The 23,888-nt window shown below is 42.5% G+C and overlaps 1 protein-coding gene across 1 annotated transcript in view; it reads right to left on the minus strand.

The window, feature by feature from the left end:
- The window catches only part of TRPA1 (transient receptor potential cation channel subfamily A member 1), a 56,533-nt gene extending 38,939 nt beyond the window's left edge, over positions 1-17,594 (minus strand). The window contains exons 1-3 of the mRNA XM_068983764.1: positions 17,487-17,594; positions 10,630-10,789; positions 7,803-7,978 (exon numbers count right to left, since the gene is read on the minus strand). Coding sequence (XP_068839865.1) covers positions 7,803-7,978; positions 10,630-10,789; positions 17,487-17,594 — 444 coding nt within the window. The remainder of the gene's footprint in view (positions 1-7,802; positions 7,979-10,629; positions 10,790-17,486) is intronic.
- Positions 17,595-23,888: the final 6,294 nt, after the last annotated feature.

Genomic DNA, 23,888 nt, shown 5'->3' on the forward strand with positions numbered 1-23,888 from the left:
ATTAGTTTGCATCTTGGTTATTAAACAGTATCTGGGACTGGTTTGGGCAGAATATTACTGCATTTAAACTTATTTTGTTACCAAGTATTGTTTACCAAGTATAATGTTGCCATTTAGCAATATGCTTGGTTTTAGAGATTCTCCTTAACTTGGGGGGAAAAAAAAGTGTCCTCTTTTAATTTTACTTCCCTTAAGCCTAAATGATGCCTGGAGGTAGCTAATGTGACACCTTTTAAATAAATCCATTTTGAATTTTTTTTTTTTTTTGAGCCCACAAGGAATAATGTTTTAAAGTTACCCCCTGCTACTTTAATAATACCTTTATCATTCCTGGGACAGTCTGCTGATTTTAAAAAAAGGTAGCATTCCATTTGTATTTATTTTCCCCTTGCCAAAAAGATTTTTTAATACTGCTTGTACCAGCCAGGGAAATGCTCCAAAACACTATTCAGATCTTGCACTGAGGAACTTCTATTTCTCCCCCCATTTTTATTGACTCCTGGCTTCCATCAGCCAGGCTTCCTTGGTGTGGTTTGGATTTGAAAATTAGTTCTGTGCTAGATGCAAAGAGTGGATATGGAGATGATTTTTAATCCTTAGAGATTGTCTTCCTTTATATTGTATCTCTTTTATGCTGCATGTTGCTTTTGGTATCAGCCTGACTCTTTGCCCAGTATATGATAGTTCTGCTGATGTTTTATTGTTTATTGGTGAACATATCTTCATTAAGAGTTTTTGGAAAACTCATCAAACTCAATGAATATGTTTTATTCATAACCCATTTGGAATAATTCCTAATAAAATGATAAAAACATTAAAAAAAAAAAACCAATAAACTGTGTCTAGTTCAAGCTCAGTCATGACCAGACAAGCAAGTCTGGAGGCTGGCAGGTGAGACCTCCAGAGATCCCTGTGATGAGAATCCAGGAAGCCTCATGGGAGGTCCAACTGTATACTTTGGGGTTAAGCCAAGAACTAAGACCTGCAGGCTACTGAGAAGCAAGGCCAGCCCCCAACCCCGGTCCAATGTGCCCCAGGAAACACTGTGCACACCAGTGGTAGCTGTGTAAGAACTGAGGTCACACAAGGTCACACATGGGTAACAGTTTTTTACTTTACAACCACAAGGCAGCAGTGGAAGGTTTGGGGGAAGGCTGGATAATGGAGATTGAAATTGGCAAAAGCTGGTGTTATAAATAGGGCTTCCCTGTGGCTCACAAGGTAAAGAATCTGCCTGCAATGCAGAAGACCCAGGTTCAATCCCTGGGTCAGGAAGATCCTCTGGAGAAGGAAATGACAACCTACTCCAGTGTTCTTGCCCGGAGAATTCCATGGACAGAGGGAACCTGGTGGACTGTAGGTGGTATAAATAAACGGGAGAGGCAGGCCCTGAAGACGCAAGAACCCACAGAGACCCTCCTAAATTCCTTCTCCTTCTTCTCTGGTGAAGCAAAAGGGCTTGAAAACATCTTTTGATGAAGTGATGGTTGGTAAGACTAAGCAAAGGAGAGACAACTAATTTCAGTTCCCTTACAACCCTATTTTTTCTTTTTTTTTCTTGTTCTGGTGTCACAAAGGAAAATCTGTTACACCCACCCTCTAGTTTGTAAATCAGTTATGGGTTTATTTCTAGACTTTCTTCTATTTCAGTGTGATACCTATCCTTCTGTATTTGTTAGCCTGAAATTTTTATTTCTGTTAACAGTAGATTTTAACTGTTACCTGCCTGTGAGTTCCCAAATCACACTTTCAGACGTAAGATTAATTAAGTCAATGAGCATTTGTTCTTGAAAAGAGCCTTCAGAGGAAGCACAAGAGTTCACTGGGGAAATGTGGCATCTCTCGGGGGGAGGGGTCTGCACTCACTGGTGGCCCAGCATGGATGAGACAGAAGTAGCATCAGGCTCATGAATAATGCAGACATCGACAGAAACTGACAGCCTGTTGCCAAAGGCCTCTCCAATAACCTCTGCAAGGGGCTGTTCTGACTTGTCTTCTTAGATACTTAGAACAGATACTTAAACTCTCCCCTTCCCCTTCAGCCAGAACACCTAGTTACTAATTTATTCATTCAAGAGCCATCATTTAGCAGCAATGCTGAGGACTGGAGATGTTCCATTAGTCACACACAGTGTCTTCTTCCAGTATAAGCAGTCAGAGTGGGAGATGAGTGTGTGAACATTTGATTGCTGTACCCTGTGCTAAGGATTATGGCAAAGGTACATACAGGGCACAAAGGGAGAGTGGAAAGGGGGCTCCTCTCACACCCTCTCTACCTGGCTTACAGGAGCCAAGGACTCAGGAGGCTGAGACAAAGGGGTCTGAACTAAGGAAGCTTGGAGTTCATGGACACCCCTGAGGTACTGTTGGTGTATTATAGGCTGAGTAGGTTTGGGTATGGTTTGATAAACTGAATGTTTTTGTCCCTCAAAGTTCATATATTGAAATCCTAATCCCCAGTGTGGTATTAAGAGGAGGGGCATTTGGGAAGTGCTTAGGTCTACAAGATGGAGTAGAAGGACAGGCGCTCATCTTCTCCTGTGAGAACTCCAAAATTACAACTCGCTGCTGAACAACCATTGACAGGAGAATGTTGCTGCTGCTGCTGCGAAGTCACTTCAGTTGTGTCCGACTCTGTGCGACCCCATAGACGACAGCCCACCAGGCTCCCCCATCCCTGGGATTCTCCTGGCAAGAACACTGGAGTGGGTTGCCATTTCCTTCTCCAATGCGTGAAAGTGAAAGTGAAGTCACTCAGTCATGTCCAACTCTTAGTGACCTCATGGACTGTAGCCTACCAGGCTCCTCCAGGCAAGAGTACTGGAGTGGGGTGCCATTGCCTTCTCCAAGAGAATGTTGGATCCCACCAAAAAGGGCAAAGGAGAAGCCCCAGCAAGATGCTAGGAGGGGTGAAATTCTGTTTAGAATCAAACCCCATACCTACCAGAGACACTTGGAGGGCTCAAACAAAACCTTGTGTACACCAGGAGACTCCACAGAGACTGAGCCATACTTGCCTCTGAGTGTCTGAGTGTCTTCTGCGGAGGTGCGGGTCAGCAGTGCCTTGCCACCAGAGTAGGGGCTCTGGGTGCAACAGACCTGGGTATCACATAAGTCCTCTTGGAAGAGGTTGCCATTAACTCTACCATAGAGCCACCAGAACTTACATGGGACTAGGGAAACAGACTCTTGGAGGGCACAAACAAAACCTTCTGCACACCAGGACCCAGGAGAAAGGAGCCGTGACCTCACAAGAGACTGACCCAGACTTGCCTCTGAGTGCCCAGGAGTCTCTGGCAGAGGTGTGGGTCAGTGGTGGCCTGCTGCAGGGCTGGGGGCACTGAGTGTGGCAGTGCGTGCACAGGACCTTCTGAAGGAGGTCGCCATTTTTTTCATTACCTCCACCATAGTTTGCTCTCAGGTCAAACAACAGGGAGGGAACACAGCCCCACCCATCAACAGAAAATTGGATTAAAGATTTACTGAGCATGGCCCCGCCCATCAGAACAAGACCCAGTTTCCCCCACAGTCAGTCTCTCCCATCAGGAAGCTTCCATAAGCCTCTTATCTTTATCCCTCAGAGGGCAGACAGAATGAAAACCACAACCACAGAAAATGAATCCAACTGATCACATGGACCACAGCCTCATCTAATTCAATGAAACTATGAACGATGCCATAGGGTAACCCAAGACAGACAGGTCGTGGTGGAGAGTTCTGACAGAATGTGGTCCACTGGAGAAGGGACTGGCAAACCACTTCAGTATTCTTGCCTTGAGAACCCCATGAACACTATGAAAAGGCAAAAAGATAGGACACTGAAAGATGAACTCCCCAGGTCAGTAGGTGCCCGATATGCTACTGGAGAAGAGCGGAGAAATAACTGCAGAAAGAATGAAGACGTGGAGCCAAGACAAAAACAACACACAGTTATGGATGTGACCAGTGATGGAAGTAAAGTCCGATGCTATAAAAAACAACATTGCATGGGAACCTGGAATGTTAGGTGCATGAATCAAGGCAAATTGGAAGTGGTCAAAGAGGAGATGGTAAGAATGAACATCAACATTTTAGGAATCAGTGAACTAAAATGGACTGCAATGGGTGAATTTAATTCAGATGACCATTATATCTAGTATGTCTGCAAGAATCCCTTAGAAGAAATGGAGTAGCCTCATAAGTCAAGAAAAGAATCCAAAACGTAGTTTTTGGGTACAGTCTTTAAAATGACAGAATGATCTCTGTTCCTTTCCAAGGCAAACCATTCAATATCACCATAATCCAAGTCTATGCCCCAACCAGAAACGCTGAAGAAGCTGAAGTTGAATGGTTCTATGAAAACCTATAAGGCCTCCTAGAACTAATACCAAAAGAAATGTCCTTTTCATTATAGGGGACTGGAATGCAAAAGTAGGAAGTCAAGGGATACCTGGAGTAACAGACAAATTAGGCCTTGGAGTACAAAATGAAGCAGGGCAAAGGCTAACAGAGTTTTGCCAAGAAAATGTACTGGTCATAGCAAACACCCTCTTCCAACAACATGAGACAAGACTCTACACATGGACATCACCAGATGATCAACACCAAAATCAGATTGATTATATTCTTTGTAGCCAAAGATGGAGAAGCTCTATACAAAAACAAGACCAGGAGCTGACTGTGGCTCAGATCATGAACTCTTTATTGCAAAATTCAGACTTAAATTAAAGAAAGTAAGGGAAACCACTAGACCATTCAGGTATGACCTAAATCAAATCCCTTACAATTATATAGTAGAAGTGACACATAGATTCAAGGGATTAGATCTGATAGATAGAGGGCCTGAAGAACTATGCATGGAGTTTCATGACATTGTACAGTAGCCAGTGATCAAGACCAAGAAAGAGAAATGCAAAAGGCAAAACAGCTGTCTGAGGAGGCCTTACAAATAGCTGAGAAAAGAAGAGAAGTGAAAGGCAAAGGAGAAAAGGAAAGATATACCCATCTGAATGCAGAGTTCCAAAGAATAGCAAGGAGAGATAAGAAAGCCTTCCTCAGTGATTAATGCAAAGAAATAGAAGAAAACAATAGAATGGGAAAGACTAGAGATCTCTTCAAGAAAATTAGAGATACCAAGGGAACATTTCATGCAAAGATGGGCACAATAAAGGACAGAAATGGTATGGACCTAACAGAAGCAGAAGATATTAAGAAGAGGTGGCAAGAATACACAGAAGGACTATACAAAAAAAGATCTTAATGACCCAGATAACCCCAATGGTGTGATCACCCACCTAGAGCCGGACATCCTGGAATGCGAAGTTATGTGGGCCTAAGCATCACTACGAACAAAGCTAGTGGAGATGATGGAATTCCAGCTGAGCTCTTTCAAATCCTAAAAGATGATGCTGTGAAAATGCTGCACTCAATATGCCAGCAAATTTGGAAAACTCAGCAATGGCCACAGGACCAGAAAAAGTCAGTTTTCATTCCAATCCCAAAGAAAGGCAATGGCAAAGAATGTTCAAACTATTGCACAATTAAAGTAATGCTCAAAATTCTCCAAGCCAGGCTTCAACAGTACATGAACTGTGAACTTCCAGATGTTCAAGCTAGATTTAAAAAAGGCAGAGGAACCAGAGATCAAATTGCCAACATCTGTTGGATCATTGAAAAAGCAAGAGAGTTCCAGAAAAACACCTACTTCTGCTTTATTGACTATGCCAAAGCCTTTCACTGTGTAGATCACAACAAACCATGGAAAATTCTTAAACAGATGGGAATATGAGACCAGATGACTTGCCTCCTGAGAAATCTGATGCAGATTAGGAAGCAACAGTTATAACTGGACATGGAACAACAGATTGGCTCCAAATCTGGAAAGGAGTACGTCAAGGCTGTATATTGTAACCCTGCTTATGTAACTTATATGCAAAGTACGTCATGCAAAATGTTGGGCTGGATGAAACACAAGCTGGAATTAAGACATCTGGGAGAAATATCAATAACCTCAAATATGCAGATAACCCCACCCTTATGGCAGAAAGCAAAGAAGAACTAAAGAGCCTCTTGATGAAAGTGAAAGAGGAGAGTGAAAAAGTTGGCTTAAAACTGAACATTCAGAAAACTAAGATCATGGCATCTGGTCCCATCCCTTCATGGCAAATAGATGGGGAAACAGTGAGAGACTTTATTTTTGGGGGCTCCAAAATTACTGCAGATAGTGACTACAGCCATGAAATTAAAAGATGCATGCTCCTTGGAAGGAAAGCTATGACCAACCTAGACAGCATATTAAAAAGCAGAGACATTACTTTGCCAACAAGTCCGTTTAGTCAAAGCTATGGTTTTTCCAGTAGTCATGTATGGATGTGAGAGTTGTACTATAAAGAAACCTGAGTACTAAAGAATTGATGCTTTTGAACTGTGGTCTTGGAGAACACTCTTGAGAGTCCCTTGAACTGCAAGGAGATCCAGCCAGTCCATCCTAAAGAAAATCAGTCCTGAAAATTCATTGAAAGGGCTGATGCTGAAGCTGAAACTCCAATACTTTGGCCATCTGATGGAAGAACTGACTCCTTTGAAAAGCCCCTGATGCTGGGAAATACTGAAGGCAGGAAGAGAGGGGGCTGACAGAGGATGCGATGGTTGGATGTCATCACTGACTCACTGGACATGAGTTTGAGCAAGCTCCAGGAGTTGGTGAAGGACAGGGAAGCCTGGTGTGCTGCAGTCCATTGTGCTGCAAAGAGTCAGACATGACTAAGCAACTGAACTGAACTAGGTCATGAAGGCAGAACCCTCACGAGTGGGATTAGCACTCATAAACGAAAGCCCAGAAAGCTCTCATTCCTTCCTCAATATGAAGACACAGAGAGACAGAGGTGACCTATGAACCAGGAATCAGGCCCTTACCAGATACCAAATCTTCCACTGCCTCAATCTCGGTCAACCCAGCCTCCACAACTGTGAGAGACAGCTGTTGTTCAAACCACTGGGTCTGCGGTTTTCTGTGATAGCAGCCGGAACTATGACACGCCATGTCATCCTTTGCAACATTTTTCCTACAGGAAAATTTACTGCAAGGTTCAAATCACCTACCTCAGAAATGAATTTCTAGAATATAATTCATTTGTAAACTGCATTTCTCAAGGGTTCCTCTAACTGACCCAATTCACTCTCTTAAAAAAATATTAAGAAATTTCCCCATATTATTATTATGTCTTCTGCTAAGACACGTCACCCACTGAGGCATGTCATGGACTCTCACAAAAACAATAAATCCTAATTATATTTCGTCTCTTCACCGAGGCACTGGTCACCTCCTTTTTTTTGAAGCATTAGATCAGCCAGGTAAAAGCAGTAAAACCCTGACTTGAGAAACATAAAAATGAAGACAAATTTCCTAACTCTTGCTTTCTCCTCCTAACTCTTACGCACTAACTAAGCACGTTATTTTATTCTCTCTCTTCCTCAGTTTCCTCGGCAATGGAATGGGGATAATAATGGTCTTACTTTATAGATTTTTTAAAATGGGGATTTAAAAACCAGAAACACAGAAGGCTTCTAAACAGAGAAAAAGGCTGGTAGCAGATACATAAGAACTAATCAGGAAAATAAGATGGTGCTTGTTATTCTTCACATCATCATCATCACGATCACAATGGAGATGGTTTTGGTCAGAAGAAAAGCCAACTTTAAAATCATCACGCGTTGTTGGCCCTGGCGGCCAAGGTTGGCCTTTTGGACAAAGCAGACATAACTGGACATGAGGCCCAGCCCACGCTACGTTGCTCGGCCTGGGGAGCCACCAGCAAGCTCACCTTCATCACGTCGTTGTACCCGCCCTGCACAGCCACATGCAGCGGGGCCATCATGCTGCAGTTTCGGAGGTTTGGGTTGGCTCCTTTGCGAAGAAGAAACTTAACACTTTCCACCTGGTTTTTTCCTGCGGCCCAGTGCAGCGGGGTATTTCCATAATCATCCATCACATTCAGTACTAGAAAAAGACACCAAAATACAGGTGAGATATTGCTTGGATTGTACTTGGCACCTACTGCATGCCTATTTACTGCAAAGCTCGGTGCCAAGTGCCATGGTAGAGGCTTCACCTTCTTTAGGAAAAATAAAAAGATAGCTTCAGTTCTCAAAAACATCTAACAGACACCTTTGGGGATGCATGTCAGTGACGGCACTGACTTTGTCAAATGAGTTAGTTGTCAATCTGTAGGATCCATAGGAAATAGGTCTTCCTATTGCTACATGCTTTTATCTGTACTATGAATTTGGGGATTTGTTGCAAAGCATTGAGTTTATATAAAAGTAACAATTTTACACCAGGCAACTCTAAGTTCCATGCAACCATTATTTCATCCAACCCTCTGATAGCTCACAAGGGGCCATGACCATTTTTCAGAAAGATGAGGACTAGAGAGGTTCAAAATCCTGCCAACATTATGCAGCCAGTAAGGAGCTCTGTAAGCTGACTCAGTTCTTTGAATCTCAGTTTTCTCATGTTCAAATTTGGTGGAAGGAAGGAAAGAGGGGAGGGAAGAAGAGGAGGGAGCATAACATAGATACACCTTGCAATATTTTTAGGAGAAGAATATCAAATTATGTCCTTAAAGATCTTAATGGAGTGTTTGGCCTTTAGCAATGGTTCAAAAAAATGTTAATGAGAAAAAAGATGCACCACTAACAAACACAAGACTGGAATTAGAGCTTGTGCATCTTGATGCCATACATGGTTTCGACATATTTCTACAATATATCGTTGTATTATTTACCCTGTGATTAGCATGCCCTTTGACACTGCAGGATTTACTTTATATCTGCTCTAAAATAGACACAACTGTCTGTTTTATCAACCATTTTAATTGGTGGTAGTATATTTTTATGTCTGAAGAGAAGGGAAAAGAGCTCATTCATAAATATGACTTAAGGACCACCTACAATGCCTGTAATCATGCTGCAGCCATATTTCTCATTTCTCTTCTTTTTAACATTTATCTCCCCACTATCTTCTCTCAGTCACTCCAGTGCCTCATTTTCAACCACACACACACACACACACACACACAGAGTCTCTCTCTCTCTCTCACATACTCACACACATCCCTTGACCATTCTGTCTGATCAAGATCAAGCACCACACTCAACATTTTATTTAGCACCAAACCTCATGAAACCATGGCCAAAACTTACAAACTCCCACTCATCAATTAAATAACTTGAATTTGGCTTTTACCACCATTGCTTTTCATAAATCACTTTTACAGAGGTCAGGAGGCCTTCTAATGTCAAGGTTATTGTGTCTCCTTTCTATGTGATCTCTTTGTGGTACCTGAGCCTTCTGACTGATCTCTCCCTTGGCTCATGTGCCATCAATCTCACACATCACTGTCTTCACCATCATTTTTCTGGCTTTTCCTCTGCCCTCTGACCCTGAGCATTGGTGTTTTACCCTTAGCCACCTTCACTGGCAATTCTATGGTCTTCTAAAGGATTTTCATGCATTTACACAATTTGAGCTACTTCTTATGCAATGCTGGCCCTGTGGTGTGACCCTTTCCTTCTACATTTTTGGTCTACTAGACACAAGGTATTAGGCTACAAGTCTACTAGAAATTTTCAAGTGGATGTCCCCTGGGCCTTTTAAACTCAGTATGACCATATTTAAATTATCTCCTCACAGTCACTTTTCTTCTGTTTTCTTATAAACCTTCTTTTCCAGATGGCTAGACTATTCATCTAATCCCTAAATTAAGAATGTCAACATCAGTCCACCTTTTCATCACTTACTCATTACACTCAATCTTTATGAAGCACTTTCCACTCTACATGTGAAATAGCCCCGGAATCTCTCCCTTTCTCCTTATTCCAATCTCAAAACCCTAGGAGATGCTCAACTTCTCTTTACTACTAAAACAGCTTTTTAACTGACCTCCATCTTACCGTCAATAATAATGGTCTTATTACACCACCTCACTGCTGAAATCTCTGTGTCACCCCTCTTCCTTATCAACTACAGCTGAGTTTCTCAAAGAAGGCTGGGGGCTCAAGGCTGGGGAGGATGTGACATCTTCTTGGGGTGTCAATTTTATTGACACGATAAGGGTGGCACTAGAGGTAAAGAACGCACCTGCCAATGCAGGAGACATGAGAGATGCGTGTTCGATCTCTGGGTTGAGAACACCCCCTGGAGAAGGACATGGCTAGCTCTTCTACTGTTCTTGCCTGGAGAATCCCATGGACAGAGGAGCCTGGTAGGCTATAGTCCATAGGGTCCCAAAGAGACAGACACAACTGAAGTGACTTAGGATGTGCACCAGCGAGCGAGCAATTTAAGTATGTGATGACCTCAGTGGAAACAGTATATAAGAATACATGAAATATACATGATTTTTTATGATCTATCATGCAATTGCAAAGAAAATCTGCACTGGCAGTGGGCTGTCCCAGATTCCTGCACCGTCCTCTGCAGTATTTCTGTGGAAAAGATTAAAGAGCATTGGCACATTCCTGAGTGAGACATTCAGGCCCTTTATAATCTGGAACTAACTGACGCTCCAGAATCACTTCATTCCACTTTTTCCAAATGAGTCTAATGAGATGATGAAATACCCAGCACCAGCTGTAAAGTTCTGTTACCTTCACAGGAGGACTCACTGACAATCATCTCCATCAGCTCCACTTGACCTTCTTCTGCAGCATGGTGCAAAGAGGAGGCATTCACATCATCATATTTTTTTACTCTCTTGTGTATCTTCACAAAGTTTTGTAAACCACATTTGTTTCCCTCGAACACCACCTAGAAGTATATACAAAATTGTTACCTTAAATAAGCATATATAAAACTTATTAGTATGATAAGTTCATTGTCAAAAGATTATCATCCAAACTAGTTCTTGTGCTTATGATAAAGTAAACAAATTTTTTTCTGAAGAACACAAAATCTTTAGACATATAGAGCATGCCCCAGAGCATACATGCTCAGCTGTTGTTTGACTCGTTGTGACCCTATGGACTGTAGCCTGCCAGGCTCCTCTGTCCATGGGTTTTTCCAGACAAGAATACTGGAGTGGGTAGCCATTTCCTACACCAGGAGACCTCCTGAACCTAGGAATCGAACCTGTGTCTCCTTAATTGGCTGGCTGATTCTTAGACATGTAGAAAGAAAGTGAAAGTATTAGTCACTCAGTCATGTGTGACTCTTTGAGGCCCTCTGGACTGTAGTCCACCGACCTCCTCTATCCATGGAATTCTCCAGGCATGAACACTGGAGTGAGTAGCCATTCCCTTCTCCAGGAGATCTTCCTGACCCAAGGATCGAAGCCGGGTCTACAAATGCTTTCACATCGATAAGCACATTAAATAAATAATTTGATTTTCTGATCCCAAACCTGTATATGCTGTAGAAATAAAGGCCTTGAGAAGAGTTTGGAAGTAAATGTAATAGATGTGAGCTGAGAAGAAAGTAAGTAGAGTGAAAACATAGAAGCATTGTTTCTTCCAGGTGAAAAATGTACTGAAACCACAGCATAAGGGATTCTGGTTGATGAAAAAAGATTTTCATGAATGCAAGGAGTAAAAGTAGAAACTAAATTACTGCCCTTTCTTTGGCCTTCCTGCCGATAGTCAGTTCCCACCCAATGTGTTCCTAGGTAATGGAGATAGAATCATATTGAAGGATGGTCATGTAAGTCTCTTGGTCAGTTATCTAGAACAGCTGCCTAATTTCCTCTGGGAATGAACTATCTCCCCTCTTTTGACCACTGGGACTCTGAGCCAGGCCAAGTCAGGTCAGGTGCAGTGCCTCATGGTTCTCTGCAGCCAGGAAGGGCTAGCATTTAGTTTAGTTCAGTTCAGTTCAGTTGCTCAACTGTGTCTGACTCTTTGCGACCCCATGGACTGCAGCATGCCAGGCTTCCCTGTCCATCACCAACACCCAGAGCTTGCTCAAACTCATGTCCATCAAGCTGGTGATGCCATCCAACCATCTCATCCTCTGTCATCTCCTTCTCCTCCTGCCCTCAATCTTTCCCAGCATCAGGGTCTTTTCCAATGAGTCAGTTCTTCACAGCAGGTGACCAAAGAACTTGAGCTTCAGCCTCAGCATCAGTCCTTCCAATCAATATTCAGGACTGATTTCCTTTAGGATGGACTGGTTTGATTTTGCAGTCCAGGGGCCTCTCAAGAATCTTCTCCAACACCACAGTTCAAAAGCATCAATTCTTCAGCACTCAGCTTTCTTTATAGTCCAACTCTCACATCCATACATGACTGCTGGAACAACCGTAGCTTTGACTACACGGACCTTTGTTGGCAAAGTAATATCTCTGCTTTTTAATATGCTGTCTGGGTTTGTTGTGGCTTTTCTTCCAAGGACAAGTGTCTTTTAATTTCATGGCTGCAGTCACCATCTGCAGGGATTTTGGAGCCCCCTAAAATTAAATTCTCTCACTGTTTCCACTATTTGTGTACTTACTTACCACCAGAGATCAAGACACTGAGAGGTTACATTGTTTGCCCAAAGGCACACAGTAAGGAACGAAGTTAGAATTTGAATGGAAGGTACATGGAATGCAGATTTTGCCTGACTGATGAATGCCAAAAATCCAACATACAGTGGAGACTGAAGTTGTGATAGAGAAACTGTATGATAAAGTCTCCAGATCATAAGAACAAACTTTGCAGGATAAGTTCCATAAGTCTTGGGCATAGTTGGCAGTTGTCACTGGCCTGGAAAAGTATGATTCCAAACAGACATTAATGTCCACTGATGTCAGGGGAGGAGCAATAACTTTCTAGAAGATGTAAATTTTCTCTAAGGTTTGTTTTCTTCCTGCTCTTTATATTCTTTATTATAACTGCACTAAAGATGACTTATCATGGATGACAGTATATCTCTTCCTTGTGAAATTTCAAGGTGTTGATGTTCTGCTTTTGATTCATTCTCACAAGGTATGAAATTTCCAAATTTACACATATTCAGTAATAAATTTTAAATGAGCTCTTCACAGAAGTAGGCTCTTTTTCAATGTCTCACCCCATCAAAGGAAGTGTTTACCTGACTCCATTAGGAAGTATTATAGCACTTGAAATTGATATGTTCTTCCAGTAATAATAAAGGAATTCTCTCATTTACCCCACAGTGTCAAAAAGAGCAATTTACAGGTCTACTCACTGATGTGCAGTCAACACAAACCCAATTACACACTCTTTGACAGCCAGCCCTGGGTTCAGAGGCTCATGAGGTACTGCTGAGTCCACAATGATAACAAAGCATCTAATTATTTTATACAAGCTCATCAGATGTGCTGTGTGAATTTAGTTCACGGCATGTTACCTAGGCTTCGAAGAGATTTCTTTAAAGAAAGTACTGAAAGTCAAGGATGTCATCTGGACAAGTTATTACATATTCAGTCAATATAGTTTTCTACTATCACAGGGCCACTTCAGATTCTTTCAGATTCTGAACTCTATGACTAGATATAGAATGTAACAGACTAGATCACGCTTGTTGTCGTTCAGTCGCTAAGTTGTGTCTGACTGTTTGTGACCCCCATGGCCTACAGCAGGCCAGGCTTCTCTGTCCTTCACGGTATCTCAGTTTGCTCAAATTTGTGTCCGTTGAGTAGATGACACTCTATTAACCATCTTATCCTCTGCCTCCCCCTTCTTCTCCTGCCCTCAATCTTTCCCAGCATCAGGATCTTTTCCAATGGGTTGGCTCTTCACATCAGGTGGCCAGAGTATTGGAGCTTCAGCTTCAGCATCAATGATTATTCAATATTCCAATGAATATTCAGGGTTGATTTCCTTTAGGATTGATTGGTTAGTTCTCTTATTAGGTTTAAAGAAGCTAATTCTGAGTCCTTTAAACTAGAGGTATCAAATACACCTATTTTAGGTTGTTTTAATGAAATATATATATGCAGTATGAGGCAAAAAGGAAGGAAATTATTACAATGAGAAATTTTAACAAATGGGAGATTATAACTATGAGAAGTAAGTAAGTGAGGTAAGTGTTAGTCACTCAGTCGTGCCCAACTCTATGCAATCCCCCAATGAACTGTAGCCTGCCAGGCTCCTCGGTCCATGGAATTCTCCAGGCAAGAATACTGAGTAGTTAGCCATTTCCTCCTCCAGGGGATCTTCCCGACTCAAGGATTGAACCCAGGTCTCCTGCATTGCAGGTGGATTCATTACCGTCTGAGCCACCAGGGAAGCCCATATCAATGAGAAATTAAGGCCAAATGCTGACGTATTAACTCCCTTGAAAGAAAGTGATTGGAAAAGATTAAAAGCATCAGTCAGATGATTCATATTCCACATTTCTAATCTTCTAAGTTTTCTGCCATACTTCAATTTTGTCAGGAGTCCTAAGATATTGTGTGTGCATGCTGGAGAAAATATTGTACACCATGTCTTCTTAATGAGGAAAGTTAAGAACTCTCCAGAGTGCTACATGTATTTGTTTGTAACTAGTCTCACTGCTGAGATTTCTACAGGATGATTTAAAGTCCAATCCCAAAGAAAGGCAATGCCAAAGAATGCTCCAACTACTGCACAATTGCACTCATCTCACACACTAGCAAAGTAATGCTCAAAATTCTCCAAGCCAGGCTTTAACAATATGTAAACCGTGAACTTCCAGATGTTCAAGCTGGTTTTAGAAAAGGCAGAGGAACCAGAGATCAAATTGCCAACAGCCACTGGATCATCAAAAAAGCAAAAGAGTTCCAGAAAAACATCTATTTCTGCTTTATTCACTATGCCAAAGCCTTTGACTGGGTGGATCACAATAAACTGTGGAAAATTCTGAAAGAGATGGGAATACCAGACCACCTGACCTGCCCCTTGAGAAACCTATATGCAGGTCAGGAGGCAACAGTTAGAACTGGACATGGAACAACAGACTGGTTCCAAATAAGAAAAGGAGTACATCAAGGCTGTATATTGTCACGCTGCTTATTTAACTTCTATGCAGAGTACAGCATGAGAAATGCTGGGCTGGAAGAAGCACAAGCTGGAAGCAAGATTGCCGGGACAAATATCAATGACCTCAGATATGCAGATGACACCACCCTTATGGCAGAAAGTGAAGAGGAACTCAAAAGCCTCTTGATGAAAGTGAAAGAGGAGAGTGAAAAAGTTGGCTTAAAGCTCAACATTCAGAAAATGAAGATCATGGCATCTGGTCCCATCACTTCATGGCAAATAGATGGGGAAAGAGTGGAAACAGTGGCAGACTTTACTTTGGGGGGCTCCAAAATCACTGCAGGTGGTGATTGCAGCCATGAAATTAAAAGACGCTTACTCCTTGGAAGGAAAGTTATGACCTACCTAGATAGCATATTGAAAAGCAGAGACATTACTTTGCCGACTAAGGTCCGTGTAGTTAAGGCTATGGTTTTTCCAGTGGTCATGTATGGATGTGAGAGTTGGACTGTGAAGAAAGCTGAGCACCAAAGAATTGATGCTTTTGAACTGTGGTGTTGGAGAAGACTCTTGAGAGTCCCTTGGACTGCAAGGAGATCCAACCAGTCCACCCTAAAGGAGATCAGTCCTGGGTGTTCATTGCAAGGACTGATGCTGAAGCTGAAGCTCCAATACTTTGGCCACCTCATGTGGAGTTGACTTGTTATAAAAGACCCCGATGCTGGGAGGGATTGAGGGCAGGAGGAAAAGGGGACGACAGAGGATGAGATGGTTGGATGGCATCACCGACTCAACGGACATGAGTTTGCGTGAACTCCGGGAGTTGGTGATGGACAGGGAGGCCTGGCGTGCTGTGATTCATGGGGTAGCAAAGAGTCGGAGATGACTGAGCAACTGAACTGAACTGAACAAAATAAAATATATAAATCCCTCAATCTACAAGCTTAACTGTGGTTTTCAAAAGCCTTGGATAACCTAAATGCTTGTGCTCGATTTAGGCAAGAAAACTAAACAAAGACAAATTAAAACACAAAGAAAGTAAGTTTGAGACACTGTATTGCAGAATTCCTTCACTAATTATCTCTAGAAAACACAGACCACATTGATAAGTAAAGAAAGTACATTCGGTGTGATTTTCAAAATTTAAAAAAATTTTCCAGTCCCTTAATGTTAATTCCAAAGACGCTATCCTAGTGTTTGACCTTCACTTAGAACTTCATTTCTTTGTATTAAGCTAAAAGACGATAGTTATTATACTAATATTAAAGAGGAGGAAAAGTATTTAATCTGGATTTAATCTGGATGCACCTTGGGAGGCTTGGTTTGTGGTTTTATGTAATTTTCTATGCATGTCTGACTCACAAGCAGGATTAAAAACACTGTCTATTCACCTAACCTATTTAGAGGGCAACTTGGCAATTTCTACCAAAATTAAGCCCATAGGTGACTTTTGATCCTACTAGGCCTTTAACATATTCATTAAGGTACTGTAGACAGAGGAAGCCATATCTACACCCACAGACAATCACGTGTGTGTGTAATAGCAAAACAAAACAAACACACACGTGCTGGTCTGGTAAAGCATGACACATTAATACAAGGGAATATTATAAAGCTGCTAAGAAGAATGAGATACATCTCCAGCAGCTGATTTTGAAAGTATTCTAAAATATATTCCATGAGCAAATCAAAGTGTACATGGTTTCACCATGCAAAGAGATTTGTGGTGGCCTTGGAGAGAGCTTTTAACTCTTTTAACGTTTAAAAAGAGATGCTTCCTCCTACTGACAACGCGAGGCATCCAGCGATGTGTTTTCTGAGCATCCGACAGCCTCTGCCCTCAGCGCCATCAGCCAGCAACCTGAGCTGGTGCAGCCTTTTGGTCAGAGCGACTTTGGAATCCGCAAAAGAAACAGAAGCCCCATTCTAGCCGTTGGGACCCCGGAAGACCACCTACCTAGCTTCGAAGGGTCTCCTCCCTCAAAGTCCCTTCCGACTGACTGCCCTGACTGCCCCAGCCACTGGAGAGGGCCGTCCTCCCAATCCCTGCAACACCTCACTGTTAGGTTCTGCTTCCATTTCCCTCCGCGAGAGAAGCGTGCTTCCGAACGCCAAACTCGTGAGTAGCTAGCTCTCCGACCGCCAGATTCAGCCATCTAGCTGTTTGGTTCTAAAGAAAATCTATAAAAAGGAGAACAGCACACACTCCAAAACTGGTTCCGATTTTGGACCCAGGCAGTTGCGGCCAAACGCTGGCGGTACTTTGGGGGTAGGTCTCCCCACGCTACAGCTGCCCACCACAAGCAAAAGCAGGGTGAACAAACAAGCAGACAGGGAGGATAAAGCCGGCACCAACCGGCGGGCGCCTTTTAAGAACCCGACTCCCCGAGCTCCCCACTTCCCGAGGTGCACACTGGACCGCACGCACACCCCGATGCAGACAGCCCCCACCTGGCCGGGTCCTCCCATCCCGGGGCTGCCCGCTAGGAAGCTTCGAGTCGAGGAGGGTAAAGTTAGGAAGAGCCGACCCGCGCCCGGACTTGAGAGCGCGCCCGCCCGGGTACCTTGAAGTCATTGCTGTTGTCCTTGTGGTCCTCGACGCCCAGGCAGACGAAGTCCCGGGGCTCCTTCTTCTCCCCGGGGCGCAGCATCTTCCTCAGGCTTCGCCTCATTGACCACGCCCCGGACGCCCCCTGCGGCAGCTGCTCCCCACCGGCGCGGGCACCTAGGGCGAGACGGTCGCGGTGAGCCGGCGCCGGGCGCGGCCTGGGCGCTGGGGGCGCGCGCGCCGCTGGGGTCCGCGCCGGAGCTCCGAGCTCTCCCGCACCCGGCGGTCCCCGGGAGAAAAGAGGTTTGCTCTGCGTGAGGCCGGGAGGACTTCTGGCCAGAGTTGCCCGGCTCAGGCTACTTGTAGGGCAGGAAGCAGGAGGGGCGCATGGAAGGGTGGGGACGCGCCATCGTGTCCACGCGCGGCCAGGGCGAGGCCGCGCCACGTGTGTCCCCCGGGCGGTAAGCGCGACTGGCCCGTCCCGGCTGCAGCAGCGCACCCTTGAGTCTAGGTGTCGTATCAGAGTGTCTCCACGGAATCTAGACTTGTAATAAAAACCCTGAGAGCCCAGTGCTGTCCTGCAATCACAGAGAAAAGAAGGGGGAAGCAGGGGGACGGACGGGGGAGGGAATGACAAGAGGGTGGCTGGCTACACTGGGAAGATGTTTATTTTCCTATTATTGAAATATTTTTTAATTCACATATTTATTTAAAAAAGAAGAAAATCACAATACTCAGACCATTCTTAAAGTGGGACAGTCAACTCATGTAAAATGGGTGTAAATCAAAAGAATACCCTAGAATTTGAGGCATTGTGTTCTAAGGCTTCCAATTTTGAGATCAGTCCTGGCTTCTTGGACACTAAAGCAGAAAGTTGTTACACTTTTTAATAAAAGGCTTTTAGTAGAGTCTTATTTCTATGCAATGCAGTATTGACAGACCTCTGTATTCTCTCTCTTCCTGGCACATAGTATTACATACAGTTTTGAAGTAATGATGATGTTTACAACAAGTTTGGGGGGAATGTTTCATAGATCCTTTAAGTTATAAATACTACACAATGTCAAGATTGTGAGATCTGACAGCTTTGCCTTCAAGAGTACTAAACTGTGAAACTTGTCATATTATGATTAAGGAAGACTTGGAGTGTTCATTGATGTTTAAGATTTTAATATTTCTAAAGGCCATTACAGTGACCTGGATATCTGCTGAAGCCAAACTTAACATTTTGCTTTGTTTTGTTTTTAACAAAAAACTGTTTCAAATAAATCCTATTTCAACACAGTGAAAAAAAAGTTTGTTGTGAGACTTCTCTGTCAGTCCAGTGGTTAAGACTCTGGGCTTCTAATGCAAGGGCCCTGTGTTTGATCACTGGTGGGGGTACTAAGCTCTCATATACCATGTGGCAAAACCTAATTTTAAAAATAAATGAACAGGTTTATTTGTTTTCCCAGCTAAAAGTCACCAGGCTTCAGCTTACTGTGTCTGCACCATTGTAGAAGGCTCTTTGAGCTGGAGAGGTTTTTAGAAAAACTTAGCTTTCCAAAAGAAAAGAAAGTGACAGTTGGTCGCACAGTCGTGTCCGATTCTTTGTGATCCCATGGACTGTAGCCTGCCAGGCTCCTCTGTCCATGGAATTCTCCAGGCTAGAGTACTGGAGTGGGTGACCATTTCCTTCTCTAGGGGATCTTTCCAACCCAGGCATCGAACCTGGTCTCCTGCATTGCAGGCAGATTTTTTTTAACCAGCTGAGCTACTAGGGAAGAAAAGGGGAGTGATTAAATCCTAGCAGTGGGCTGAGGGATTAGAAGTCACTTTGAACCTCTGGCCCCATTTCCTGTGCATAACAATACTAATCCCCTCAGGGATTGGTGTTTCAGCAGGGCTAATAAAATGACTGTTAGATTATACAAGAAATCATGATGACTAGTGTCCACTTGTTTACCCTCAGCACTGTTTGAAGAGGCTTATCTTCATGGGCCAGTGCTGAGTTTATTAATCAACAGAGCTGGTGTAGTTGTGGAGTGGAAGGTGTCTACTCTCTGTGAGAGAAGTTAGTTTTACATCTACCTACAAATAATATAGCCACTGAAACTGTGTTTGCCATACGTTGCCACTATGTTTGGGCCACAAGTTTAGAAAGAAAAAACTTCCTTCCAAAGCTAATTACTCTGCACAGCCTTGAATTTAACTGACAGTCTTACAGCAGTTGGGGAGCTTCTCAGGTGGCACAGTGGTAAAGAATCTGCCTGCCAGTACAGGAGACACAAGAGACAGGAGTTTGATCCCTGGGTTCAGAAGATCCCCTGGAATAGGGAATGGCAACCTGCTCCAGTATTCTTGCCTGGAAAATTCCATGGACAGAGGAGCCTGGGAGGCATAGGGTCCCAAAAAGTCAGACATGACTGAGCACTCGCCCTCTTTTAAACACTCTGGATTGTCATAGTCACCTGTAATCTCCAGACCCTAATATAAGAGCCCTGTGGACCCAAGACCTGACAGAGAGCAGGCCCTGAATAAAGGTTTGTTGACTGCTTACCCTGCAGGCTACACTGGGGAGAATTTAAAGGCAATGCCAAAGAATGTTCCAACTACTGCACAGTTGCACTCATCTCACATGTTAGCAAAGTAATGCTCAAAATTCTCCAAGCCAGGCTTCAACAGTACGTGAACCGTGAACTTCCAGATGTCCAAGCTGAATTTAGAAAAAACAGAGGGGCCAGAGATCAAATTGCCAATATCTGTTGGATCATCAAAAAAGCGAGAGTTCCAGAAAAAATCTGCTTTATTGACTAGGTCGAAGCCTTTGACTATGTGCATCACAACAAACTGTGGAAAATTCTAAGAGATGGGAATACCAGACCACCTGACCTGCCTCCTGAGAAATCTGTATGCAGGTCAAGAAGCAACAATTAGAACTGGACAGGGAACAACAGACTGGTTCCAAATTGGGAAAGGAGTACATCAAGGCTGTATATTGTCACCCTGATTCTTTAACTTATATGTAGAGTACATCATGAAAAATGCTGGATTAGATGAAGCACAAGCTGGAATCAAGATGGCCAGGGAAATATCAATAACCTCAGATATGCAGATGACACCACCTTTATGGCAGAAAGCGAAGAAGAACTAAAGAGCCTCTTGATGAAAGTGAAAGAGGACAGTGAAAAAGTTGGCTTAAAACTCAACATTCAGAAAACTAAGATCATGGCATATGGTCCCATCAGTTCAATTCAGTTCAGTCACTCAGTCATGTCCAACTCTTTAGGACCCCATGGGCTGCAGCACACCAGGCCTCCCTGTACATCACCGCCTCCCAGAGTTTACTCAAACTCATATCCATTGAATTGGTGATGCCATCCAACCATCTCATCCTCTGTCAGCTTCTTCTCCTCCTGCCTTCAATCTTTCCCAGCATCAGGGTCTTTTCAAACGAATCAGTTCTGCCCATCATCAGGTGGCCAAAGTATTGGAGTTGCAGTTTCACTATCAGTCCTTCCAATGAATATTCAGCGCTGATTTCCTTTAGGATAGACTGGTTGGATCTCCTTGCAGTCCAAGGGACTCTCAAGAGTCTTCTCCATGTTTACCTATGGCTGATTCATGTTGAGGTTTAACAGAAAACAGCAAAATTCTGTAAAGCAATTATCCTTCAATAAAAAATAAATTAATTAAAAAAAAAGTCTTCTCCAATACCACAGTTCAAAAGCATCAATTCTTCGGCACTCAGCTTTTTTTATAGTCCAACTTTCACATCCATACGTGACTACTGGGAAAACCATAGCTTTAACCAGACAGACCTCTGTTGGTAAAGTAATGTCTCTGCTTTTTAATATGCTGTCTAGGTTGGTCATAGCTTTTCTTCCAAGGAGCAAGCGTCTTTTAATTTCATGAGTGCAGTCACCATCCACAGTGATTTTGGAGCCCCTCAAAATAAAGTCTGTCACGGTTTCTATTGTTTCCCCATCTATTTGCCATGAAGTGATGGGACCAGATGCCATCATCTTCGTTTTCTGAATGTTGAGCTTTAAGCCAACTTTTTCACTCTCCTTTTTCACTTTCATCAAAAGGCTCTTTAGTTCTTCTTCACTTCCTGCCATAAAGGTGGTGTCATCTGCACATCTGAGGTTATTGATATTCCTCCCAGCAGTCTTGATTCCAGCTTGTGCTTCATCCAGCCCAGCATTTCGCATGACGTACTCTACATGTAAGTTCAATAAGCAGGGTGACAGTATATAGCCTTGATGTACTCCTTTCCCAATTTGGAACCAGTCTGTTGTTCCATGTCCAGTTCTAACTGGCTCCATCATTTCATGGCAAATAGATGGGGAAACAATGGAAACAGTGACAGACTTTATTTTGGGGGGCTCCAAAATCACTGTGGATGGTAACTGTCACCATGAAATTAAAAGATGCTTTCTCCTTGGAAGAAAAGCTATTACCAAGCTAGACAGCATATTAAAAAGCAGAGACATTACTAGACGAAGGTCTGTCTAGCCAAAACTATGGTTTTTCCAGTAGTCATGTATGGATGTGAGAGTCGGACTATAAAGAAAGCTGAGCACTGAGAGATTGATGCTTTTGAACTGTGATGTTGGAGAACATTCTTGAGAGTCCCTTGGAATGCAAGGAGAGCAAACCAGTCAGTCTTAAAGGAAATCAGTCCTGAATATTCTTTGGAAGGACTGATGCTGTTGCTGAAGCTGAAGCTCCAGCTTCAGCTGATGGGAACCTGATGGGAAGACCTGACTCACTGGAAAAACTTTGACGCTGGAAAAAATTGAAGGCAGGAGGAGAAGGGGACAAGAGAGGATAAGGTGGTTGAATGGCAATACCGACTCTATGGACATGAGTTTGAGCAAGCTCTGGAATTTGGTGATGGACAGGGAAGCCTGGCATGCTGCAGTTTATAGGGTCACAAAGCGGCAATGTGACAGAACAACTGACCTGAACTGAAATTCTTTATTCTAAGAACGACTTCTTACTTAATAGAAGTCTTTATATCCAAAAATTCTATTAAGCAAGTTATTTGCAAGTATAGTCTTAGACCTTGCGGCTTCTTTTTGTTTTCTTAATGCTGTCTGTTAAAAAGCAAAACTTCTAAATTTTGATAAAAATTTAATTTGCTCATCTCATGGATTGTGCACTGTGTGTCACATTTAGAGATGTTTGTCTGCTAAGATTATAAGGTCCTCCTCAGTGTTTTCTTCCAGCAGGTTTATGATTTTAGCTTGTACAAAGATTCATTTTGAGTTAATTTTTGTGTGTGCTGTGAGAGTCGAAAGTTTCTTTTTATTTCATATGAATATTCAGTTGTTACCATTTGTTGAAAAAAACCCTGTATTTTCTTCATAGGTTTAACCGTGGACTACTGTCAAACATCAATTGACCTTAAGTATAGAGACTTGTTTCTGGACTTTCTGTTCTATTCCATTGATAAGATATATTTGTGTTTAAGTCCATACCATACAGTTTTGGTTTCATAGCTTCATGGCAAACTTGAACTCAGATGTTGTAAGTCCTCCAAATCCTACTCTATTTTTCTGTAAATTGTTTTGGCTATTTTAAGTCCTTTGCCCTATAAGTTTAGGATCAGCCCATCAATTTCGTGGAAAAGGTTGCTGAGACTGTGATAGGGATTGCACTGAGTCCATAGATCAGCTTGGTGAGATGTACCACCTTACCATCATCTTCTAATCCATAGTGTGGTGTTTTTATCCATTTACTTAGATCTTTCTTGATTTCTGTCAGCAGCATTTTATAGTTTTCCATGTACAAATCATACACTATTCTTGTTAAATGTATCCTTAAGTATTTTATTGCTATGCTGTGCTTAGTTGCTCAGTTATATCCGATTCTTTGTGACCCCATGGACTGTAGTCCATGAGGGATTTTCATTTTCTTTCTGGGAATATATTTAATGACCAATTCACTTTTATTTTATAGATTTTTTTTATTTTATATTTTTGCTTGAGTAAACTTTGGTGATTTGTTTCTGTTCAGAAATTTGTCTATCTAACTTGCCTATTTCTTGCTGTAAAGTTCATAAAATTCTCTTATAATCCTTTTAATTCTTGTAGAGTTCCCTCTTTCCTTCCTGATTTTGGTGATTTGTGTCATCTGTCTCTTTTCAGAAATAATTTATCAAATTTTTTGATCTTTTCAAAGAAGAAACTTATTAATTGCATTGATTTTTCTCTATAATTTTGATACTTTTTGTTTCACTGTTTTTAAAGATTTTTCTCTTCAATTTTTTTTTTCTGATAGTTTTGGATTTGACTTGATCTTTCTTTACTTCCTCGATATGTAACCTAGAGGCAGTTGATTTTAGAGCTTTCTAATATAAGCATGAGAAACGCTGGGCTGAAAGAAGCACAAGGTGGAATCAAATTGCCAGGAAAAATATCAATAACCTCAG

This window comes from Capricornis sumatraensis, chromosome 11 (genome assembly GCF_032405125.1).
Source record: "Capricornis sumatraensis isolate serow.1 chromosome 11, serow.2, whole genome shotgun sequence".
Lineage (NCBI taxonomy): Eukaryota > Metazoa > Chordata > Mammalia > Artiodactyla > Bovidae > Capricornis > Capricornis sumatraensis.